We start from the raw sequence: 21496 nt of genomic DNA on the forward strand, positions 1-21496 counted from the left end.
CCAAAATATACCGTCTCATTTTAAAAATATACCGTACATATACCGATTGATAACAAACGAACTTAGATCCATCCTTTCTCTATGGTTAAAAAAAACTGCGATATCTTTCACCTGAACCGCGCTAAAATTCTTCAAGTTTCATCATCTTCGTGTGGTGAATTTTAATTTTACCCACAATGAGCTAATCGTTCTCTGGGCATGATTGGTATTAATGTGGTCACACGAATTGGTTATTATTTAGTATTAAGATTTAAGGTTGTATTTTCTTGGAGTATCGAATGGTGTATTGTCTATGGTTGCTTACACATCTATCGATTTTCAAATATTCAAATTCCACAGATGATATATGAATGTCAGTTAAAATGTCATTAAATACAGAATAAAGAACATATTTAAGCCAAAATACTTGGATATTTTTATATATATTTCGTTCTTATCACTTTTCATAGTCAAATATGTGTAAATCCTTTGGGAATACAGTTTTTTTCTATATGTATGCAAGTGCATACAACCCTCATTTCCTAAAGTTTCCCCTTTGGTCTGCTCTCACGCACTTGAATAGCTGTGCTCTCTCTCTCTCTCTCTCTCACAATATGATTTTTGTATACAAACAAAAGTCAGCTGCTGGAGAGAGAGCCAAGAGAGCGAGAGAGAACAAATACTAAATAAAATGCTAGTTTTTGCAGATAAATACGAATATAGGATGCTCTATATTGCTTGTTGGAATTTAGCCCGCTTTAAACATTTTGAGCGTAGAAAAATTAGATATTTAAAAGGTGCTTATGTTGGTTAAGCAACCTTCTCATTGCCAACATTTCGTTGTTGTCTCAAGGTAGAGCATCGAGTAGACCGACCTCTCCTGCGCACTGCACATGCGCAGCAGTAGAAACCGTTTCTGTGTCGGAGCTCAGCTGTAAACCCCGACCAATACCAGTGCAGGCAACAGTGGCAGTGGCAGCCAGTTTTTTTGGCCCATCCACCATCATTCGCTCGCCAAAAGTCGTACGACACGGAGTTTCTGCTGTTCGCTCTCTGCCACTCAGTCAGGTCTCACCCCCCCGCTCACACACAAAAACGGAAACAATCAGAAGAAAAACAAAAAAAAAAAAAAAAAACAAAAAACAAAAACATCAAACAAATTGTGAAAAACTTGCACACATTTGCCCAGCAAATATTCCCTAGTTTTTTCGGGTGTTACCTAGAACTGTGTGTGGCTCTGACGAAGGAGGAAGGTCTCTCTCGCCCCTGCAGCAATCGATCGATCAATAAAACTCCCGAGCAGCAAGTAAGTGCAACTTTTAACCCCTCCAAAACAAAAGAACTCGAAACGGAAGTCAGCGAAAGTAAAGGGCATACCGCCAGTAAATCTTATGTACATTTTCATATATATATTGTACATACATACATATATACTGCGTTTATTCAAAGTATTTGTTTTGGGCCCATTTACATGTACCCTCCACACTCGTACACACACATCTGAAAGTGCAGCCAAGCGATGCATACACAAAATGCACAACAAACAAAAAATAAAAAGAAGAAAAAAAAAACAGAATCTGATTGCACCTTCGTCGCATCCAAAGAGTTCACACTTTTGTGTGTGTGTGTGTGTGTGTGAGTCTGTTTGTGTGTGTGTGTGTGGACTCTGCCAAAGTTCTTTTCTTTATACCCAGAGCCCAAAGCCCAAAGCCCAAAGACTGGAGCCCAGAGCACTCCCCCAATAAGATTCGAGTTTCTTGTGGGGGAGGGGGGGAGGTCTTTCCATTGCATTGCAACCATTTGATAGCCATAAATTTGACTAGCATCACGTTTTCAACATTTGTTTGGAGATTGTTATCAGAGTTCCAGCCAATCCCCCCCTCGCCGATCGTTTAGCTTTGCTTTGGCCCCGATCTTGATGTGTTTTCATGGGTTGTCATCAGGCAGATGACAAGTGCAATGAATTTTGTCGCTGATTAACATCTTAATTAGCCTTGCAGCATTTATTTCCTATGCGATAATATATAGGAGAGGCATACGAGATGGCCAAAATTAGTGGTTGGCTCTATGCCAGGTCGCTGCAAAGATGCGACGGATTCCACTCGAAGGAGAGGCCACCTTTGGGAGAGAGGGTACCACCACCACCACCACTACCACTCAAACAAAAATAAGAAGAAGGCCCCGAAACCCAAGTGAATCATCCAGCAAAATGTGCAGAACAGGTCTTGCTTGCAGTTGCCATTGTTTGTTGTCCGATCCGGAGTGGAGGGTATAGAGTGGATAGAGGGGGGTGCACGTACGGGGGGGGGGGGGGGGGAAGAGGGAGGGCGTACGAAGAAATAGTAGTACGGGATGATAAATCAAGTCTGGCCAGTTGTTTGTCTGTGGCAACGAAAGAAAAATTGAAAAACAAAAGGAAACGCAACGTACAACAAAACAGAAAAAGGAAACGACATCGACATCGACAGCAAAACAGCTGATGCTGCGGCTGCTGCTACTCGGAGGAGTGCTGTCTGTGTGTGTGTCTGTGTGTATCTGCCAGATACATTTCGCTTTGCAGTGTGCAAGATCACGACCAACGAATCTGGCCGCTTTAATTGGCCAAAAGGGTAACTTCGACTAGGAGCCATGTCAATTCCTTTGTGTGCTATTTTTGAACTGGTCTTGGCCGTATATGGTTCTGGCCCTGGCCCAACTTTAAGACGCTTTCCAGCAGCAGGGTAACCGGGAAACAGATCAACGGGGAAATGGAAACAATTAAGTCATCGTTAGACGGCATTAGTGGCTTTAATTAGTGCGGCACAGTTATCGCTCCCGTCCGACTACCGACCACTGACGCGACAGTTTTTGTCAGGGCCCAAGGGTCTCGGGTATCGCAGCAGGGTCTCAAGCCACCAATCGGATACACCACATACCACATGCCGTATCAGGTAGCTGCCATGGCAGCTGACGCGCTAATCCCGAAATGGCACGCATTGAGGCCCCGACGGACCCGACCCCTGCACCGAGATAATGCCCCGACTATAATTAGAAAGTTAGTCAACCGACTTTCAGTCAACTGTAATTACGCCTGTCTATTCGTACACACACGAAACACGCTACAAGATACAAGATACAAGAATCCCAAACAAAGAACACTTGATCGTGTTGTTTGGGTTCCAGTTACGGTTACGGCTACCTTATAGTTTCGGGTTCTCCGACAGGTCCTTTCTTGTCGTCCCTGATTTATGGCCCTGCCAGGCTGAGGCAGAGGCAGAGGCAAAGGCAGAGGGAGAGTGCGAGAAGAAAGTGAGTTTTCGTATCGGTGCAGAACCTGTTTGGCGTTTTGGAAGGATACCAAAAGTCAAGTTCAAGACGCATACTCGTACGGTAATAAATTATGCAACGTTGTTTTCGCGTTGACTGCGCATCAAATGTCGAAAATTATGTCATAATCCTGAGCGAAACGCAGCTGCAAGACGGGATTCCATTGGTGGGGTGGTTGTGGTTCCAGGTAGGCCCAGGACTGCGCAGTACCCCCCCGTGCCCCGTTGCTCGTGCCCCAGCCCCCCAGGTCCGTCCTCTGTACTTGGTTTGGGGGTTGCTGACGTGTTCATTTTCCACTGGCGTTGATTTGCAGCTAGAACGGAACCTTTCATCGATTTGCAGCTTAACCAAAAGGGCGATAAGGGGTGTACGGGGTCTACGGGGTCTACGGGGCGTACGAGTACGGAAACGGGTAGTGGGTGCCTCTGCTGGAAGCTTAAAAATAGGCTCCTGCAAAAGCATAGAGCGGGAAGCTGCAGAAACTTTTACTGGGCCTACATTTTGCCCCCAAAAATAAATGCGGAAGTTGCTTTACTGTATCTACACATAGATACACTCTCGCACACGCACAAGCACACACTGTGGCACATAATTGCAGTTAAAGAGAGTGGAGAGAGACGGAGAGAGAGAGAGAGAGTGTAGACCAAAACATTCGATATAGGGCCAGGGCCTGGCCTGCCTGTGAAGGTTGCTAAGTAATCAGCAGGGAAATGGAACTCTCCATCCACTGCGCAGGTCAAACTATTATGTTTGTAAACAAAATTCGACACCACGAGAAAGAGGGAGAGGGAGACAGGGAGAGACAGAGAGAGCAGCTAGCACTCTCTCTCCCTGAAAATAGGGGAAAATCCGTAACAGTAACTGTTACAGTTACTCCGTACCCCACTGCGGGTCCCACTATTTCCATCTGACAGTTAGGGGTTCAGGCGGGGCGGGGGTTCTTTGTCGATTTACATTTCAACCATAAATTTAAATTTTAATTGCCAACGCTCAGGCGACATTTGACACGTTTCAATGATGTGGCAGAGCCAATCCCTAAATCATTTCCAGTGGGTCATTGGACAGATTAATTTTCATTCAATTCAAGTGGGAAATGTGTGTGTTTTTGCAGAACAGAAAACTTTTGAACAGGGAAAGAGGATACTTCAAATTTCCAAAATAATTTTACGAAAAACCGCGATTTCATGATTTTTCGTGGGTATCTGCATTGTGTTTATCAACAAAAATTGATGAATGGTAAACAGAATTGTATAGACCTTTCATAGGATTTTTGATTTGTGTCGTAAGAGTGGATATATGTACATACCTGAAGATATAGCGACCCAAAGTTGAAACTTTCTACCATTTATCCAAGGTATCCAGACCTGCAACCCAATATTAATCTCGTGCTAAGTACTTGATTTCAGAAGCTCTCCATTTCCATGTTTCCATTTTCATTGAGCACTGTTTTTCCTCATTAGGTTCCTAAAAGACCAGAATTTTCCAACCGTTAAGATGAGTACAGTAAAGACTTTGGCATCTAGATTTAGTCGGATGATGAGCTAATGAGAGTAGAGTGATTTGCGGTCGTCATTAGGGGCAGACAGACAGACAGACAGATGGAATGGCAATAGCCCTGATGTAATCTGGGAATATAAGGGCGCGTAAATCGATTCACTGTTTGAATATTACATATATTGATTGATTAGACAAGGAGCTAAAGCTGTGGCTGACCCTATTCCAACACATATGTATATAGGACAGATGGGACGGGTATTGGGACTGGGACTGGGACAGATAATGATAAACAAAGTGATAAAATAAATGCGCCGTGCCCAGTGCGATTCTGTCCAAGAAAATGACAAAAACACAACTGCGTTTCACGTACTAATTGAAATTACGCGTTATAAAACATCCATTTATACAGTCTATATATAAATGTGTGTATATACATATAATAAAATAAAAGCTCATCTAAATGCCATTAATGTATTAACACACACAGGCAGAGGGCAGTGCAGCAGAAGGTACACCGAACTTGAAATCTCTCGCATATAGAAATTCTCGCCAACCGGGCAGGGCGAGGCGAGGCGAGGCAAGGCCATATTTATCATCGATCGATCGTTTGATAAGCTGCATTCACACAACGGACTTGCCCAAGTCTTGCCCCATCTACAGGCGGCAAGACAAGTGTGTGGGATGACGTTGGCGTCATCTCAAAAGAGAGAGCTTTACGTGTGGCTATAGAGACAGATCTAGAAGTATTCCTAAGCATAGCCACTGAACACACTGTATTCCCCTACTATGGTAGTGAAATATGCCCATTCTCCGTGCTCGTATCTCTCATATGGTATGCATTACCACGAATTCCACATGCAGCCCGAAAGATATCACATTCACATCGGATTCACAAGCATAAACACATGTATGGAATGAATACATAAAATAGGACAACAAAGTAAGTAGCTACTCTTGAAGCTTCTGTCGATATGCGTTGGCGTTTGTCATTTGCTTTATGGTTATTGTCGTCACTGTTGTCGTCGCTGGCGTCGCTTGGGTCCCATTTTCAGAACTCAGTTGCTGCGCAGTTGCCGCAAGCTATGCTTCACTCTTCATAGTGGGGAGCAGTACAGTACGGTTCTGCTCCAGAGGGGTGGTGCCCCAGAGTTGCGTTTGACTCCGGACGGAGTGCGCAATAGCCCACAAAAGAATGAAAGAAATTCTGCCCAGTCCACACCGCACTTTGATGCTGGCCGCTCCCGCTCCCGCTCGTCCGTTTGTTTAGACAGTTTTGGGGGGGTTGGGGGTTAGACCCAGAGACGACACGAGATGCTGGCTTATAATTTATGGTTGCTGCACGTCCATGTCCCTTCACCCTTCACTCCCAGTAGCGTGGCATAAACATTACATGATTAGATAGACTCAAATTTCACTCCCTTTCGTTTTTCGGTTTCGGTTTTTTGTTTATTTGAGTTTAAAGTGTTGTTGTGCGTAAACACGAGTAGTTTTCTGATATTTTGTTTTCGTTGGCGTCTTCTTTCTTGTGACGCCAATCCAATATATTGTTTACCTCTCGTTGGGAAAGTGGGGGGGAATTGTTTTCTTAAACACAATCGGTGCGCGTGCGGACATGGATTTATTGGGGGAAAAAAACTTTGGTATTGGGGTGTGGGATCACAAGATTTAATATATGTATTTGGGCACACATATATACAGATCTCTTGGCTGCTCTTTTGGCACCTGTATGCCCCACTCTACACACTCTTGTGGCTGTACTTTCATCTCTCTCGGCCAAAAGCTACAACTTGTCGCTGCTGTGTGTATCAGCTGTTGCATGATAAAATATCTAAAAATATATAGAAACATAGAAAGAGGGGGAGAGAGGGAGGCAGAACAAGCTAATGGCGAAGGCAACCTTGAACCTGGACGCGAGGTTGTTGCCAGAAATATCTTGTACAAGTATCTGGGAGGTTTGGGCATGTCCATTATCATAGAATCTTCCATTTGATCAAGATCGAAATGTATTCCTTCATAAAGACAATCCCTCCTAAGTCTCCCCGCCTTATCAGCCTGACACCTAATGATTATTGTGGCATTTGCTTGATTTGAATTGATTTTCGTATTGCATAATGCGATAGTCGAGCAAGGTATTGCCCTGCCCTGCCCTGCCCTCAATGTGGGGCTGTCTCCCCCGCAACGCAATGAATGACACTTTTGGCGAGCGAAGACGAGCAGTTCTCAGCGGCACTTCATTAGCATTTTTATGCGTTACGACTGGCTCCGTTCTGGCATCCGTGACTTGGCATTAAAAAAAAAAATCTAAAAAAAATATTAGAGACTGCTGCCAGAGAAACTGTATTTTCGAATTGAACTTTGGAGCAGCCCCAACAGCCAACAGCCAGCAGCCAGCAGCCACCAGCTGGCTGGCAACTACTTTGCCCCTCCCTGCCGCCCCTCCCTACCGCCCCTCGAGTGGCTTAGTCACACAGATACTCGCTGGCATAAAGTTCGTGGCAAGTTGTTGGAAGCGAAGAGCCACTTGGTCTGGCAGTACTCATAGAAAAGTATCCAACAGATACAACAGAAAGCTGGGTGGGGGCAGAGCGAGTGGGGCCAGGAAAGTGTGTCAAATGCGCAAACGTCAGAGCAGCTGATCGAGAGAGCAAGATATATACACAATGTACATATAGAGAAAGAGAGGGCAATAGTCAAGCAGTGGGAGAGAGTGGGAGAGAGAGAGAGATGTGCTCGGTTTTGTTAGTAAACAAAAATCACGAACCTTATGTATGATCATTTACTCTCTCTCTCTCGCTCCCTCTCTCTCTCTCTCTGCACATAACGGGAGGGAGAGACCACGAAGCCAGCGACTGCACAGCTGCTTGGAGCATAATTTTGGCGCTTTGCAGCCCCGTGTGTCCCCGTGCCCTACCCCCCGGCTCGTGTTTACCCGCTCTCCCGAAACGCTTTTTGCGTTTTAAAAAAATACATAATTATGGGCTTAGATACGCTCTGGCGATCATTGCTCTGGCTCCGTGACTCTCTCACCCGCTCGTACGAGTCACGGAGTCGCACTCGGGCACGGACTCGGGCTCTCTCTCACACACTCTCTCTCTCTCTCTCGGAGCACTTCTTCAGAACCGAACGTCGACTGCTGACTGGCATTCGCATTTGATAATTGAAACCCAGCAGAACGCAGCCGCAGCCGCTCGATCGATCGAGTGCAGCAGAAGGAAAGTGAAACTCACACGAAAAGATTAGGTAAATAAATGAACAACAAGAGACAAGAGACAAAACATATGTATCTAACACTAAGAACAAGTGAGTGCAAAAGATTTTTTTATAAATTGTGAGTGAGAAAAAGAACTTTTGGCTAAACTGCAGCTACCACATAGAGGCCACAGATACAGATACACACACACACACGCACACGCACACACACATACACAGCATTGTAGTGGAACTGGTGTGTGGCGTAGCTTTTGTTCTTGCGTCCACTTTTGAAATTCAAATTCCGTTGCCATTTTCAGTTGGCAATCGAGTGTCGACTTGGCTGTATCTCCGCAGTGTGGCTCTCTGCTGTATCCGTATCCGTATCCGTATCTGTATCTGTGCCCGTGGCTGTGCATCTGTGTATCTGATTTGCTTCCAATTTACGTGTACCCAGTCGTTCGCTTCTTTCCTGCAAAGGCTGTCATCCCCCCAAAGGTGAGCGATCCATCCCATCCCCCGTCAATTTTGTGCCCGCAATTAGTTGCCCGTTTCGTGTAGGGTCCAAGGTCAGGGCTGACGTCAGTCGGCGGTGGGTCTTTTGTGCCAGATATTGCATAATTCCGTGAAAGTTTCCCCAGCAAGTGTTTGTTACAGATTGGTTTTTTGTTGTCGCCCCCCAAAAAATACAAAACAAAAAAATTCAGCAAAACAGAAACACAAACGAAATTCCATCAAAACAAAAGAAACTTTCGCACTTTGGCACTGAAGCTTTAAGCTAATCAGACCGATATGTATGTACATATGTATGTATGTATATATGTGTATAGATTGGGTATTGGTTTGTACTTAGAAAGCTTTAGATATTCTTCTTTGTTTGGGAATACTTTTAGATAGAGGTAACAATATATATGTACATATATATATTTTTTTCGGGGATAGTTCGCTGATGAAATTTCACTGAAACTAACACAATACATTCCCAGATTTACCCATCAATATAGCATATCTGCTTGTAAATTCCTGCCTGTCAGTAGTCCACTCCTTCCCCCCAGATCTATCAATCATTCTCCCTCTCCCATTCTCTTTGTACTAAATATAAACCCACTCCCTGATCTCTGCAGCTGTCAGTTATACTAAATTAGTTCAAGTTCATTAGCACAGTCCCCCCAACTGCCACCCGCTGGAGATTGAACAAAGCCTGAACTGAACTTTCGACTGTCGGCTCGGCTCGGCTCGGTTGCAACACACGCCAGGGACCTGGAACAGACCCAGACCCAGACCCAGACCCAAGCTATACTATATAGGGTATACGCGTGTGTGTAGTAAACAATACTATAGCTATAGTCATAGAAATTATTAGCATAGTCGGGTCTGTCTGGCGCGTCTGTCTGGGGTGGCGGGTCTCTTATCGGAACTGAAGTGAGTCGGCGAATAGTTTTTTGTTTTGTTTTTGTCGCTGATAGCGCGGCACAAGCTAATTTCGATGTCCCCAAAAGATCATTGGGTTCGGCCAGACAATGCCTGGGTATTGTTTTGCGGATATATATGTACACATATCTAGACTTATATAATCCACAGACGGATCAAGGTCAGGGCGTTAGCAAAAATCAACAAAAAAATTCTCAGCTAAAATATGCGCCAAAAAGAAACAAAGGCAATGCAATCTGATGTCATATGTGCTAGGAATATATATATGTATATATTCTGATAAATATGTAAATATGTATAAAAACCAAGCAAACATTCCCAAGGTCAGAATTATTTGGCTGCAGATGTGACAAAAGTGAAATGAAAAATTTACTGCAGTTCACAGAAGAAATCACAAAAAAAAGAAAAACACAAAAAGAAACCATTTCTGTATTTCTATCTGATTCTGGGACCATTGCCTTTGTTTGGCTGCCGCCACGGGGGGTTATCAGTATGAGTGTGCACAGTGCACAGTGCCCGACATAACAGTAAGAACCTTCGATTGTCAGCCCTACGTGTTTATTAATAAAATGCCAGCACGGACCTGTCGTCCCCAATTGTGGCCCGTTGTGCAATGCGAATGCATTTGTAATGAAAAATATTTCTACTATATATTATTTATATTTTTTTTGTTGTTGTTTCGTAGTGCTTAATATGCATGCAGCGAGTGCCAAAGTCAGGCGAAATATGGTAAGGAATTTTGAGGTCAAGTCGCAACAGAATAGAAAGGAGAATACAAGCAGCAGAAAACAATTGGCCATATCTGGGGGCATCTTGAAACATAAATTTTCGTAGCCCCGTAGCCATTATGGGGATAGTTATCCCGGTCCCCTATTGCTTAATGGGCCTTTCGGTTCGATCTCCTGGCAATTAACACAATTTATTTGCACTGAAACGGAGTCAATGGCCGCGCCATCAAATTTGATTGTCAAACTTTCGCTGACATTTACTCCGGGACTCGGCGGGCCTCATCAATCCCAATTTCTGTACGCTTTTCTGTCTCTGATGCAAGAGGAGAGATTTCACTTTGTTGGCTTTTCCTTCCAGCATTTTCACGTTTTCCGTTTTGCGGTCAAATTGCAAATTGCCACGGCAATTGTCTTTGCCAACTGCAGCTCCAACTTTAACTCCACTCCACTCCAATCCAATCCTATTTCTGTTTGCCTTTTGCCTTCTTTCATGCATAATTTGATCGACAAATATATCCGAGTGGAGCTGGAGCTGGCGCTGGAGTCTCAGACCGGGTCCCGTTGGCATCTTTAGGCTGATGCGATAATCAGCAAATGGCTGCAAAAAGAAATCATCAGAGACAGCGGTGTGGCGGGAGCAAAGATACAGATACATTTGCCTATTGTCATGACGTGTGCTCAATTCAAATTGCATATATGCTATAGACTCGGACTCGGACTCGTACTCGTACTCGTACTCGTACTCGAACGATTGTGTGTGCCACACAGCCGCCATACATATAATTGCCTTGATCATAAGCTCGGCGCATGCACAGAGCTCTACTTGGGATGATGGTTGAAGGCCAGCCAGGGGGTGGTGGCAGCGCACTGCCCGAGAGGGGGTGGCCAACCAGCTATCAACTGGGAGACTTAATGGGCTATGCAGCGATACTTAATGGCACAGACCCCCCATCCCCACCCGTCCATTATATGGATGTCAGTCAGCACACAGCACAGAGCACAGAGCACAGCACAGTGCTTGTCAAACTGTCAGGCACAGCAGAGCAGAGCAGTGCTGCAGCAGCGGGGAAAAGCAGCGCAAAACTCTGATTAATGCAATCAAAAGTAATTACAGCCTTTAGATAATTCGTATAAAAGGAAATTTCACTTTCGCATTTCAATTGAAATACAGCCGAAAAAACCACACAAAATATTCCAACGAAAAACAATTAAATTATTGGTTTTCAAAAAAAGAAAAATCATTGAGGAAGAAGCCGCTTGTGGGATACTCTTTCAATATCGCAATTTAGAAAAAAATGTAGAAATGTAGAGGTAAAAGAGGGACATGGATCCATAGGGCATAACTAAAAGCGAAGACTAGGCTTTGGGCAGCTGAGTCGGTCCCCAGAATCCAAGAGCAAGAGTCGCTGGTGAGGCGCGCAAAAGACTTACTTTTCGAGGCGAAGAATCTAATAGTTAACAGGTGTCGGTTCCAAGATAAACAGCAAAAGATAATTGAAGTATCTTGGTACTTTATAGTCTGTCAAAACACAGGAAAATATCATTAAACCATTCTATTATATTTTTAAAGCAAAGAAAATGTTCTTTAATTTAAAAGGGACATTTAATAATCTATTAATAAAGGCTAGAAATGCTGTTGGCCTGCTTTTTCTATGCCCTCTACATAAAGACCAACCGTTTGGTACTACCTCCACGTTTTTTAGGGTATAAGAATAGCAATTAAATGAAATTAAGTATCCGCCCCATTGCACCGAGTGTGTGCCCACGCAAACAAGCTGCTTACTTAGCATGCAAGAGGTGGCGGGTGGGGAAGTGGGGTGGCCGATTACGTAATACGTTCAATTCTCATGCTTCCTACCTCTTTTCCTTCTCCGCTTTCAGCTTCAAAGCTAGAAGAGAACAGTAACAGAAACAGACGCAGCGAAAGCGAAGCAGCGTACAAAGCAACAAACAAAGAAACAAGAAACAAAAAGGAATAAATAAAAGACTGAGCAACGTTCAAGCAAAATCCAAGGAACAACCACATTAGCAATCTCCCCCAGCACCAACACTCTCTCTCTCTCTCTCTCTATTTCTCTCTCTCTATCTCTTGATAACTGTATAACTAAGCGCTACAACAAAGTAAGAAGATCTCAGAAAAAACCCGATAAGCAATACTATATAGAGAAGAGAGCGCCATCTAACGCCCAACAGCCGCAACCAGCAGCATTGTATAATGTTAAGCAGTCTCGCAACGTTTCTATTTGGAGCGCCAGCAACGTCCGAGTCCAGCAGCAACAACGAAGTGAATCCCGCGCAGGCCAGCGATCCCTGTGATACCGCCATCGAACAGGCCCCATCCCCGGGAGATGTAATTGAGGTGACCTCATCGACGCCATCCGTAGCGGGCAACAGCAGTCGCGGCCCGGTGCGCGCCTCCCCCAACGGCAAGAGCCGTGGCAAGAATCGCCGTGGCAAGCAGAGATACAACCAGCAACAGCAGCAGCAGCAGCAGCAGCAGAGGAAGCAGCAGACTGCGACGATAACGAAGCTACTAACACCCACTGGTGAGACCCCCATTGAGGAGGACTTTGACGAGGACGAATGGTATATTGTAGAGAAGGAGGGTAAGTCCTTAAACATCAACCAGCCGGGAGGAGCGATCTTCAATCTCGATATATATGTGCATTCCAGACGAGGAGGACGACTCTCTGCCACGCAGCGACTCCGAGGAGGAGCTCTCCGTTGTCGAGGTCCAGCAGCAGCCGAAGGCCGCAACCTCCTCCTCCTCCTCCGGCCATGGCCAGGCGGTATCGGGGTCATCGCGCCATCGGCGCCAGCACATCAATTCGCATTCCCTTTACAGCGGTCCGCGGCCGCAGCAGCAGCGCAACCACTTGCAGCGGTCCCGCGTGGCCCGTCCGCTGAGCATCTCCACCCTGAGCCCGCCCAGAAGTGTGCCCCCCAGCAGCCTGGCGGACCTTGACAATGTCAGCCAGTCGCTGTACGTGGCCTCGCCAAGCGGCAGCGACCACGGCCAGGGTCAGGGCCAGGGTCAGGGTCAGGGTGCGAACGTGCTGATGGAGGAGTCCTGGTACGTAACACCGCCACCATGCTTCACCTCGATTGGGCCAATCAATATGGAAACTTCACCATTTGAGAATCTATTGATTGAGCATCCAAGGTTGGTGATCTTTATAGTACACATTTGTCCCTTCCCCCCCCCGCAATCCACACAAAAATCGCACGCAAATAGATTTTCCCGCCAAGGATCGACTGGATCGTTGATTTTACTAATTTTTCAATGCCCTTTTTTTGCCTTTGCAGCATGTCTGTTTATCGTAGTATTAGGTCCACCCAGGAGGGCACCGAAAGTTTTGTAAATCTTGATCTCGGGGTGGCAGCGGAGGCGCCACAATCGGAGCTGGCTCAGCAGGAGGCAGCCGAGCCGGAGCAGGCCCAGGCCCAGGCCCTCCACGAGCAGCGTCCGCATAGCGCTCGCTTCGATCGCCATGCGGCGGCCCAATTGAAGCAGGAGACTCTGGCACGCCAAAGCCAGAAGGTAATGCCCCCAGATTTCCTTACCATTTCTGTGGCAGCACATGCTAATGCACTCTCTTTCCTCCCCCAGAGCAACAACAAGAAGCAGCATCAGCAGCTGTGCCGCAGCGCCATCAAGCGGTCCAACAAGGTGCGCGATTTCCAGGCCAAGTCCCATCGCCCACGCCGCTCGGAGATGCAGCACTGCAAGCTGGTCAGTGGCGCCAACAACAACCGCAAGTGCTGCTTCTAAGTGCGGCAACACCGCCACCACCACCACCACCACCAACAACCCCCCCTCTCTCCACTAACCCCTGGAGGAGGAGCATTACAATCATGGCAAAAGCAGCGCGAGGGCAAGCCGCGCTTCGATTTTAATTAGTATTTTAACTTAACCCCAAAAAAAGAAAGGAAAAGAAAGGAAAGGAAACACCCAACAAATCTGCGAAAAGAAATTCGCCAGAAAAATATCAAAATCTAGCAGCTACAAAAACACATATATATATTTAATGAATTAAACTTAACAATTAATTGCATAAAAAAACAAAACAAAAATTTAACTATCTGTGTAAATGCGTAGATTTAAACGTTCACAGTTTCAATTTAAACAAACAAAAAAAAAACAACTTAAAATCTAAACACGAAAAAATACCAAAAACCCAAAAAAAATGCAATAAAAATTTTCAAAATGATAATGCAAAAAAAACCACACACGAAAAAATGACAAAAAAAAGATATGTATTAAATATGCAAGCAAAAAGAATTTTTTTGATATAGATTTAATGTGCAACAAACAAAACAAAACAAAACAAAACAAAAAAAACACAAATATTTTATTTATTTAAACAAACAGCACACTGGATTGTTCTATGGTATATTTTGTAAACCATTTTTTATGTTGATTTGATTGAGTAATTACCGAGTTGAAAGACTAGGGATATTTTTTTTTATTATTATTAATTAATATAAATTATAGTAGTGTGTGCATCTATATATATGTATGTATATTGTATGTGTAGATTGTATTAAAGCCCTGGCACCAGACCTAATACTGTGTCGTATGCCTGTTTATGTTCTGAAAAGCGCGCGCGTATGTATGGAAAAACATGTGTGGAAAATGGACAAAAAAATGATAAAAATATATATAGAAAAGAATGAAAAAATTGCAATAAAAAAACAAAAATGATTATGCTATAAAGTACTTGGCCTTTTATTTGTTGGGGAAAAGAAAAAAAATCTGTTGAAAAAAATGTTGAAAATCGGGAAAAATTATTGCAAAACAATTTCTGATGACTGCAATCGATTCGATGATCTTGAAGCCTACTCTGCATACACTGAGAGAAAACAGGTATGGCAAGGTTTAAAGCAAAAGAAAGACCAAATATTTTCATATTAATGTCAAAGTGTAAGGAAAAAGACTTTTCGAAGGCATAAACATTCCAATTTGAGGGCTTCTTTCTCTGGGCAAATGTTTGCTTAGCAATCTCCCCAAAGCCATAACCAAAACCCTATAAAATCCATTCGAAAGTGGGTCAGCAGTTGCGCCGATCTAAGGAGCAGTCGTCACAGTTGATGGACAAGGGCTGCGGTGCCCTTGCGCGGATGTCCATCACCAGAGCGTTGTCCAGGGTCAAGCTGGATAGAGCCTTTCACAACGAGAGCCTAAAGTGCCGACTAACTAATTAGTGATTAGTATTTTAAGGCAGACACGCTTGGCAAGCGGAGGCAATTAAACGCGCTTAACTTTACTTTACTTAACACAGACACAGCAGGCCAGCAAGACAGCAGTGCAGAGAGAAAGACACGGGCCAAATGTCTACAGTTAGGTGCCGTTGACCTTGGTTAAAGGTAAGGTATCGGTACGGGTACGGGTACGGGTATGGGTACGGGTATGGGGCTGGCTGGATTTGGTTATTCCTTCTTTTGCCAGCTGCTGTTTGCGACTTCCGCGATGCAAAACGAATCTAACGACGAATCACAGCGAAAGTAAATCAGAAAATGGTTAGATCACGGGACCGAGAGCCTGAGATTCTTTCACAACCCGCCTCTGAGAGGCGCAGAGCCCACAGAGAGAATGCGGTTGGCTGGCTCCACTTCTAGGCCCTCGGATGGATGGATGGATGGATGAATGGATGGCTGGCTGGATAGAAGAGTGGATGGATGTGTGGCTGGGAAAAACTTTATAAAGATCCGCTGCAGCCGCGCTTGGCTTCACACCTGTTCGCGACGCGAAGAGCTGCAAACCATCGTCCAGCCAAGGCATTCGGAACTCTCTCGATACACGCCACACAGATACGCACACACACACACACACACACATAGACATAGAGGGTGGCAGAGGCTCGACTATTATGTAAGATTAGGCAATCTGCAACACACATCTACATATCCAGCAACTCGTGTAGGCGGTCGGTGATTCTATTTGGCAAGTTGCACTTGAGTGATTTTTCGGGCTTCCAAAAAACGGAAAACCTAATACCGAAAAACTGGAAACTGGAAACCGAAAACCGAAAACCAACAAAACTTTGAACAGACGTGCAACATGTAAAGCAAACCAGATAAACGCCACAAATGACGTAGACAAGAAAAACCAAAACGAAGAAAATCGCGCAATAGCCAACGACCATTATCGAAAGTGAAACCCCCCCCGCCCCGCCCTCCCGAAAAAGTCAAAAAGACAAAACGCCAACCGTTTTGTACCGCTTTGAGTCATTCGGTGGTTTTTTTTTTGTTTGTTTGTTTGTTTTTTTTTTGTTTTTTTTTGGCACGGATCGTCAAGTTTTATGGCTAACGTCGCGAGGATTTGTTAACCCACGAAATGGGCCAAGTCATTCGGTGTCAGTTGGTCAAAGTGCGTGCCGCCGAGCTGTGAACCAGTGAACCAGCCAGCCAGACAGCCAGCCAGCCAGCAGTTGTGGGTGTAAAGAAGGAAAGCCGAGGCGTTGGAAAAGCAAAGAAAACTTGAGCAGGTCAGTGCTGGATCTCGACTGTGGCAACAGGAAACAAAGAGCTTTTATAAGAAATGTGAGTATGGTTAAGTTAAAGATGGGGTTACTATATGTTTGGGATTATTTACAAGTCTTTAAATAATAAACGATTATACAGGGAGCATTTAGTTCACAAGAGCTAGGAAATATAATATTTATAATCTTCACCCAGACAAAAGAACCCTGAGCCCTGAATAGTCATACTTAGACTTGAATATTAATGCCAATATATTTATTCACTTACAGTTCAAGATTGATATGAAAATATTTGATCTAAATATATTCCTAATTAATATTAATATACTTCACACTTCAATCAGAAATATTTCTCATTTAAATTATACATAAATATTTTGTATAAACTAAACCTTTAAATTAAATATATTTATTATTGGTATATTTATTTTAAAGTGTCTTATATTTTTATTAAATGTGGGTCGTATCAAAATCCTTTTCATATATTTATATTTAAAAAATATTTTTGTATTCGAAAACTGAATACTAAATTTACATATGAGCTTGATTCTATTTACAATGCCATTTCTCTATGAGTGTTCAATGTTCTCAGCTTACATATCTTGGATTTCGTAATAAATTATAGTTTCTGTACAAAACTACACCAAAATAGGATTCAATATAATGTTTAACACGTCCCACAATCCTTTCAATCAAAAGAGCATAACATTTTGAGATCTTTGCTATATTCCTAACGCCTTCAAGGGGGCAACCTTATCTCTTTCGATAAACAAAATGTCGAGCGCCTTAAGCCGGCTTCAGCACGAGTCGATAACGTTTATTAGGGTACCGTTAGGCAGGTGCTTTTAATGCAGTTAACCAGCAAAAGGCGGAGGCAAAGTGGTGGCAAGAAAACGGCTCAAGGTCAGACCAATGCGATTAACTATAATTATAAAAGCCAAGTGTAGGAGCAAGCAGAAAACCACCACAAAGACGGACACCCACAAAACACAACAACAGCTACAATAAATAATGAAAGCCAAAAACCGAAACCAAAAAAAAACCCAACAAGACGAAGAAGCACCATCCAACTATTGCATAACAGAGAGGCAAAGAGAAAAAAACAATAAAAAACCATAAATCCAACAAAAAAACAAGAAGAAGTTGGAGTAATTATAACAACAATTAAGCAAACGGCGTGCGTTTTTACAGCTAAGCGTAAAGCGCAGCCAAGCATTTTGGTGGGTGAAGGGTACAGCCACAGCAGTGGGAGGAAGGGGGCGTCAATGTACAATGTACAATGTACATCATTCATTAAAATGTAATCCAAGTTTAAGCAAAGTCTTCTAGTCGGGGGTTCTTCTTCATAATTAAACGGATGACAGTTTTATGCCTTTGACCTTAACGCCTGACAGACAGAGAACGCAGCTACAGATACGCAGATACACCCCACAGGCAGGAGATGGGGAGGAAAAGAGACAGAGGAGATGTCATTGTTCTGGTGGAACTATAGTTCCAGCGACATTGATAGCAAAGCTATACCCTAACACAGAAGCGAGTCCGGTCACTTTTCAGACAGAAGCCAAGGCACAGATAAAAGGCAATCTAAATAGAAACCAATCCACACTGTATACAGAAGGGCAGCGCTTCTAGCCATCTTAGACAATCCAAAGATTCAATTCAAAAGGCCATCAAAAGAGCATTTGAGTATGGGCGTTCTGTAAGATTTTCTTGCTCGTGCAACACTCATCTGAAACATTGGCCACAATTAATTTATGAACCACAAACTTCCTTCCTGCCTCTACGCATTTGGTGTAACACCGCCAAGACACACACAACACACAACACTTGAGTGACCACTAGCAAGGTCAGCATCAACCATGCAGCAACCATGACGATGATTATGATTCCTATTTCTATTCCGATTCCGATTCCTATTTCTTTTCCGATTCTGATTCTGCAGTTGATCAACGGACATGAAGATGTGCAGATTGCCGATGCAACCGCTGCTGCTGGGGCTCTGGCTGCTGCTGCTGATTGAAGTGCAGGTAAGGAACCTTTCACCTGTTCGCTCGGTTTGTTGCCCAAGTCGGAGGGGCATTGCCCAAGCCTAGATGGGGAATCTAATCTATTTAACAGTTCTTAGAATGAACTTCCTGATTAGGCCACATGAACCGTAACCAATCGTTGGCCAATCGCTGGCCCGCCTGTCTAACGGATATGCTCTCTGCTCTAATGCAGATTGCGTATCGACCGACCGCGAGCGGAAGAGAGGCTTTGTCTGCCTGGCCAAAAATTATGTGGCTTTGTGGCTGTTGCCTAGCCTCTGCTGCTGATGCAGCACTTTTCGTTGTGCGGGGCTCATAAAAACCAAAGACTTGGGACACAAACTCGAGCCGAGTGATTTATCGCATTGCGTATACGCCCCACGTGCCTGGCCTGACGCACTTCTCTCTCTTGGGCACTTCTTTCTTGCAGCAACCCATCAGCGGCCTGGAACAGAGTACAGACTACTCGGTGGTGAGCAAAACGGCGGCGGTGGCCACCACCACATCGGCTCCTCCACACACGGTGGCGCCACCTCCACGCAGCTTCAAGGGCCGCATTCAGACCACGACTCCGACGTCCAGAACAGCGACTGGGACTCGCCCTCTGGCCACTGGAGCGGAGGCGCAGCAGGAGCTGGTGGGCATCTCCTCCAAATCGTATATTTCGGGACCCACCACACAGGCCTCGAAGCTGTCCAAGCGCGCCGGCCTTGCCGGCCCCAAGAAGTTCCCCAAGGACGTCCGCAACCGCAGCAGCGTCGCCGTAGAGCGCAACAAGCTGCATCATGATGTGCCCGACCATGTTCCGGACTCTTCTGGCTATATACCGCATCGCATTGGACATCCTGTTCACCTGGACTACGGGTCCACGGGCGTGGATTCTAGTGGAGCTCCGACAGGAAGTGCCGGCTATCATGCGCCGCCCTATGAGGGCAACAAATGGCACGAGGAGTACTGGGATCAGGAATACGCGGGGCATCAGTTTCTCCACAACAGCACTAGAGTGCAACGTGAGTTGAAATCGCCCTCCTTTTAGTGGTTAAGATCCTCCCTTAGTTCCTGCTCTTCCTCCAAATAGACATTGAAGCGGAGTGCCAGGACGACTACATGAAAATACGCATTGGCTTTAATGGCTCCTTCAGTGGACTGCTCTACTCTGCGGGCTATGCCTACGATCCGGACTGCATGTACATCAATGGCTCGGGTCGGGACTATTACGAGTTCTACATCCAATTGAATCGTTGTGGCACACTGGGCAAGAACTCCCTGCAGGAGGAGAGTCGCAAGAATCCAACAGTTCGTACCTTTACTTGAAAGGAAAACCATTTATATATCACATCTTTTGTTTTCCAATTAGAACTTTATGTGGAACACGGTGACGGTACAATATAATCCACTGATTGAGGAGGAGTACGATGAGCACTTTAAGGTCACGTGCGAGTATGGCTACGACTTCTGGAAGACGGTGACGTTTCCCTTTCTAGATGTGGAGTAAGTATCCATTTATCCTCTGTGAATTTCGAGTCTGATTTTCTCCTCTCCCCCAGGGTGGCCACTGGCAATCCTGTGGTCTTCACACTGAGTCCACCCGAATGCTATATGGAAATCCAGAATGGCTACGGCATTGGGGGACCCCGCGTGACGGGGCCGGTGCGAGTGGGCGATCCCCTGACCCTGATCATCTACATGAGGAGCAAGTACGGTGAGTATTTAGAGTCCATAGCAAGTGCGAATATATCATGGCTCAATGGTTATCGTGCGATCGATCCACAGATGGCTTTGACATTGTGGTCAACGATTGCTACGCACACAATGGCGCCAACAAGCGGATACAGCTCATCGATCAGCATGGCTGTCCGGTGGATGACAAGCTCATCTCACGCTTCAGGGGCTCCTGGTCCGATGCGGGCGTCTACGAGACACAGGTGTATGCGTACATGAAAACCTTTCGGTTCACTGGCTCCCCAGCCCTCTACATTGAGTGTGACGTCCGCATGTGCCACGGACGTTGTCCGGTAAGTCGGATGTCAGACTGTATCCAGAAGATGGCTCATTGCTGATCTGATCCCTTGCAGAGTCAGCCCTGTCATTGGCGCAACCTGAAGGCGGTCACTAAGCGCGACACCTCCAACATGACGGCCACGAATCTCTCTCTCCCTCCATTGTCCGTCGATGGAGACGCCGCCACCGCCACCACGGAGAGTCCCTCCACGCAGACTTCGCTCTCGGAGAACGTGAACCTGTTCCAGTCGCTGCGCGTGCTGCAGGAGGGTGAAAACGATGGCGATGATGTCTATGCCCATCGCCAGACAAAGCCCCCAGGGCCGCACCAGACCTGCCTGAAGACCTCGACCTTCTCAGCGCTGACCGCCGCTGGCTCAGCCCTGCTTTGTGTGCTGACGGTGACGCTATTCATTGCCTGCTCGCGGCTGAAGCGGCGCAAGGAGTCGACGCTCTACGACTCCTACATAGCGCACAAGGGTCAAATCGATTGATTTGCTTGGCTTTCGCTTTGAGCGTAAGATTGTGTATATAGTTTATGTCCAACCATGTTCTGTTCGCTCTTAGATTGTAGATTAAATTAAGTTTTTTTTGTAGTATTTTCTTAGGTTTTTCGTTATAATTTTAAGTTTCGATTTCGCCAATGAAAAAGCATCATTTCCATAATGAATATGGTAAAATAAACAAACGGTTGTCCCCACAATTGGTTTCAAAGTAACGGCCCTAATGAATTCTGCCCAGCCTCCCAAAAGTATGCAACAATTTCAGCTTCGACTTGCACAGCTACATGAATCTTACATCCATTCTACGTACATTCCTCAAACTGCTACATTACTTTTACATCTACATTCTACGA

At 45.1% G+C, this 21496-nt stretch overlaps 2 protein-coding genes across 5 annotated transcripts; both read left to right on the plus strand.

Moving 5' to 3' along the window:
- The first annotated feature begins 962 nt into the window (after positions 1-962).
- Positions 963-14468, plus strand: TP53INP (Tumor protein p53 inducible nuclear protein). Of its 4 annotated transcripts, none has more exons than XM_001352599.4 (5): positions 963-1285; positions 12012-12736; positions 12804-13293; positions 13437-13671; positions 13741-14468. In XM_001352599.4, the coding sequence occupies exons 2-5, from the start codon at positions 12346-12348 to the stop codon at positions 13900-13902; spliced, it is 1278 nt and encodes a 425-aa protein (XP_001352635.3). In that variant the 5' UTR covers positions 963-1285; positions 12012-12345; the 3' UTR covers positions 13903-14468. The 4 variants fall into 4 exon arrangements, with proteins under 4 accessions (XP_001352635.3, XP_033240989.1, XP_033240988.1 ...); XM_033385098.1 differs by lacking the exon at positions 963-1285 and adding an exon at positions 7882-8022; XM_033385097.1 differs by lacking the exon at positions 963-1285 and adding an exon at positions 8292-8469.
- A 4092-nt stretch (positions 14469-18560) lies between these two features.
- Positions 18561-21338, plus strand: LOC4812026 (uncharacterized). Its single transcript, XM_001352600.4, has 7 exons — positions 18561-18639; positions 19070-19649; positions 19718-19935; positions 19997-20130; positions 20187-20341; positions 20413-20654; positions 20715-21338. Exons 1-7 carry the CDS (start codon positions 18568-18570, stop codon positions 21132-21134), a joined length of 1821 nt encoding a protein of 606 aa, XP_001352636.1. The 5' UTR covers positions 18561-18567; the 3' UTR covers positions 21135-21338.
- Positions 21339-21496: the final 158 nt, after the last annotated feature.

The sequence above is a fragment of the Drosophila pseudoobscura genome, chromosome X (genome assembly GCF_009870125.1).
Source record: "Drosophila pseudoobscura strain MV-25-SWS-2005 chromosome X, UCI_Dpse_MV25, whole genome shotgun sequence".
Classification (NCBI taxonomy): Eukaryota; Metazoa; Arthropoda; class Insecta; order Diptera; family Drosophilidae; genus Drosophila; species Drosophila pseudoobscura.

Excerpts from the sequence above, each read along its gene's own strand:
- TP53INP (XM_001352599.4), top strand. The coding sequence starts at position 12,346 with ATGTTAAGCAGTCTCGCAACGTTTCTATTTGGAGCGCCAGCAACGTCC. Across the intron at positions 12,737-12,803 it reads GTATATTGTAGAGAAGGAGG|ACGAGGAGGACGACTCTCTG; the intron begins GTAAGTCCTTAA and ends TGTGCATTCCAG. Across the intron at positions 13,672-13,740 it reads TGGCACGCCAAAGCCAGAAG|AGCAACAACAAGAAGCAGCA; the intron begins GTAATGCCCCCA and ends TTCCTCCCCCAG.
- LOC4812026 (XM_001352600.4), top strand. The coding sequence starts at position 18,568 with ATGAAGATGTGCAGATTGCCGATGCAACCGCTGCTGCTGGGGCTCTGG. Across the intron at positions 19,650-19,717 it reads CAACAGCACTAGAGTGCAAC|ACATTGAAGCGGAGTGCCAG; the intron begins GTGAGTTGAAAT and ends TCCTCCAAATAG. Across the intron at positions 19,936-19,996 it reads AGAGTCGCAAGAATCCAACA|AACTTTATGTGGAACACGGT; the intron begins GTTCGTACCTTT and ends TTTTCCAATTAG.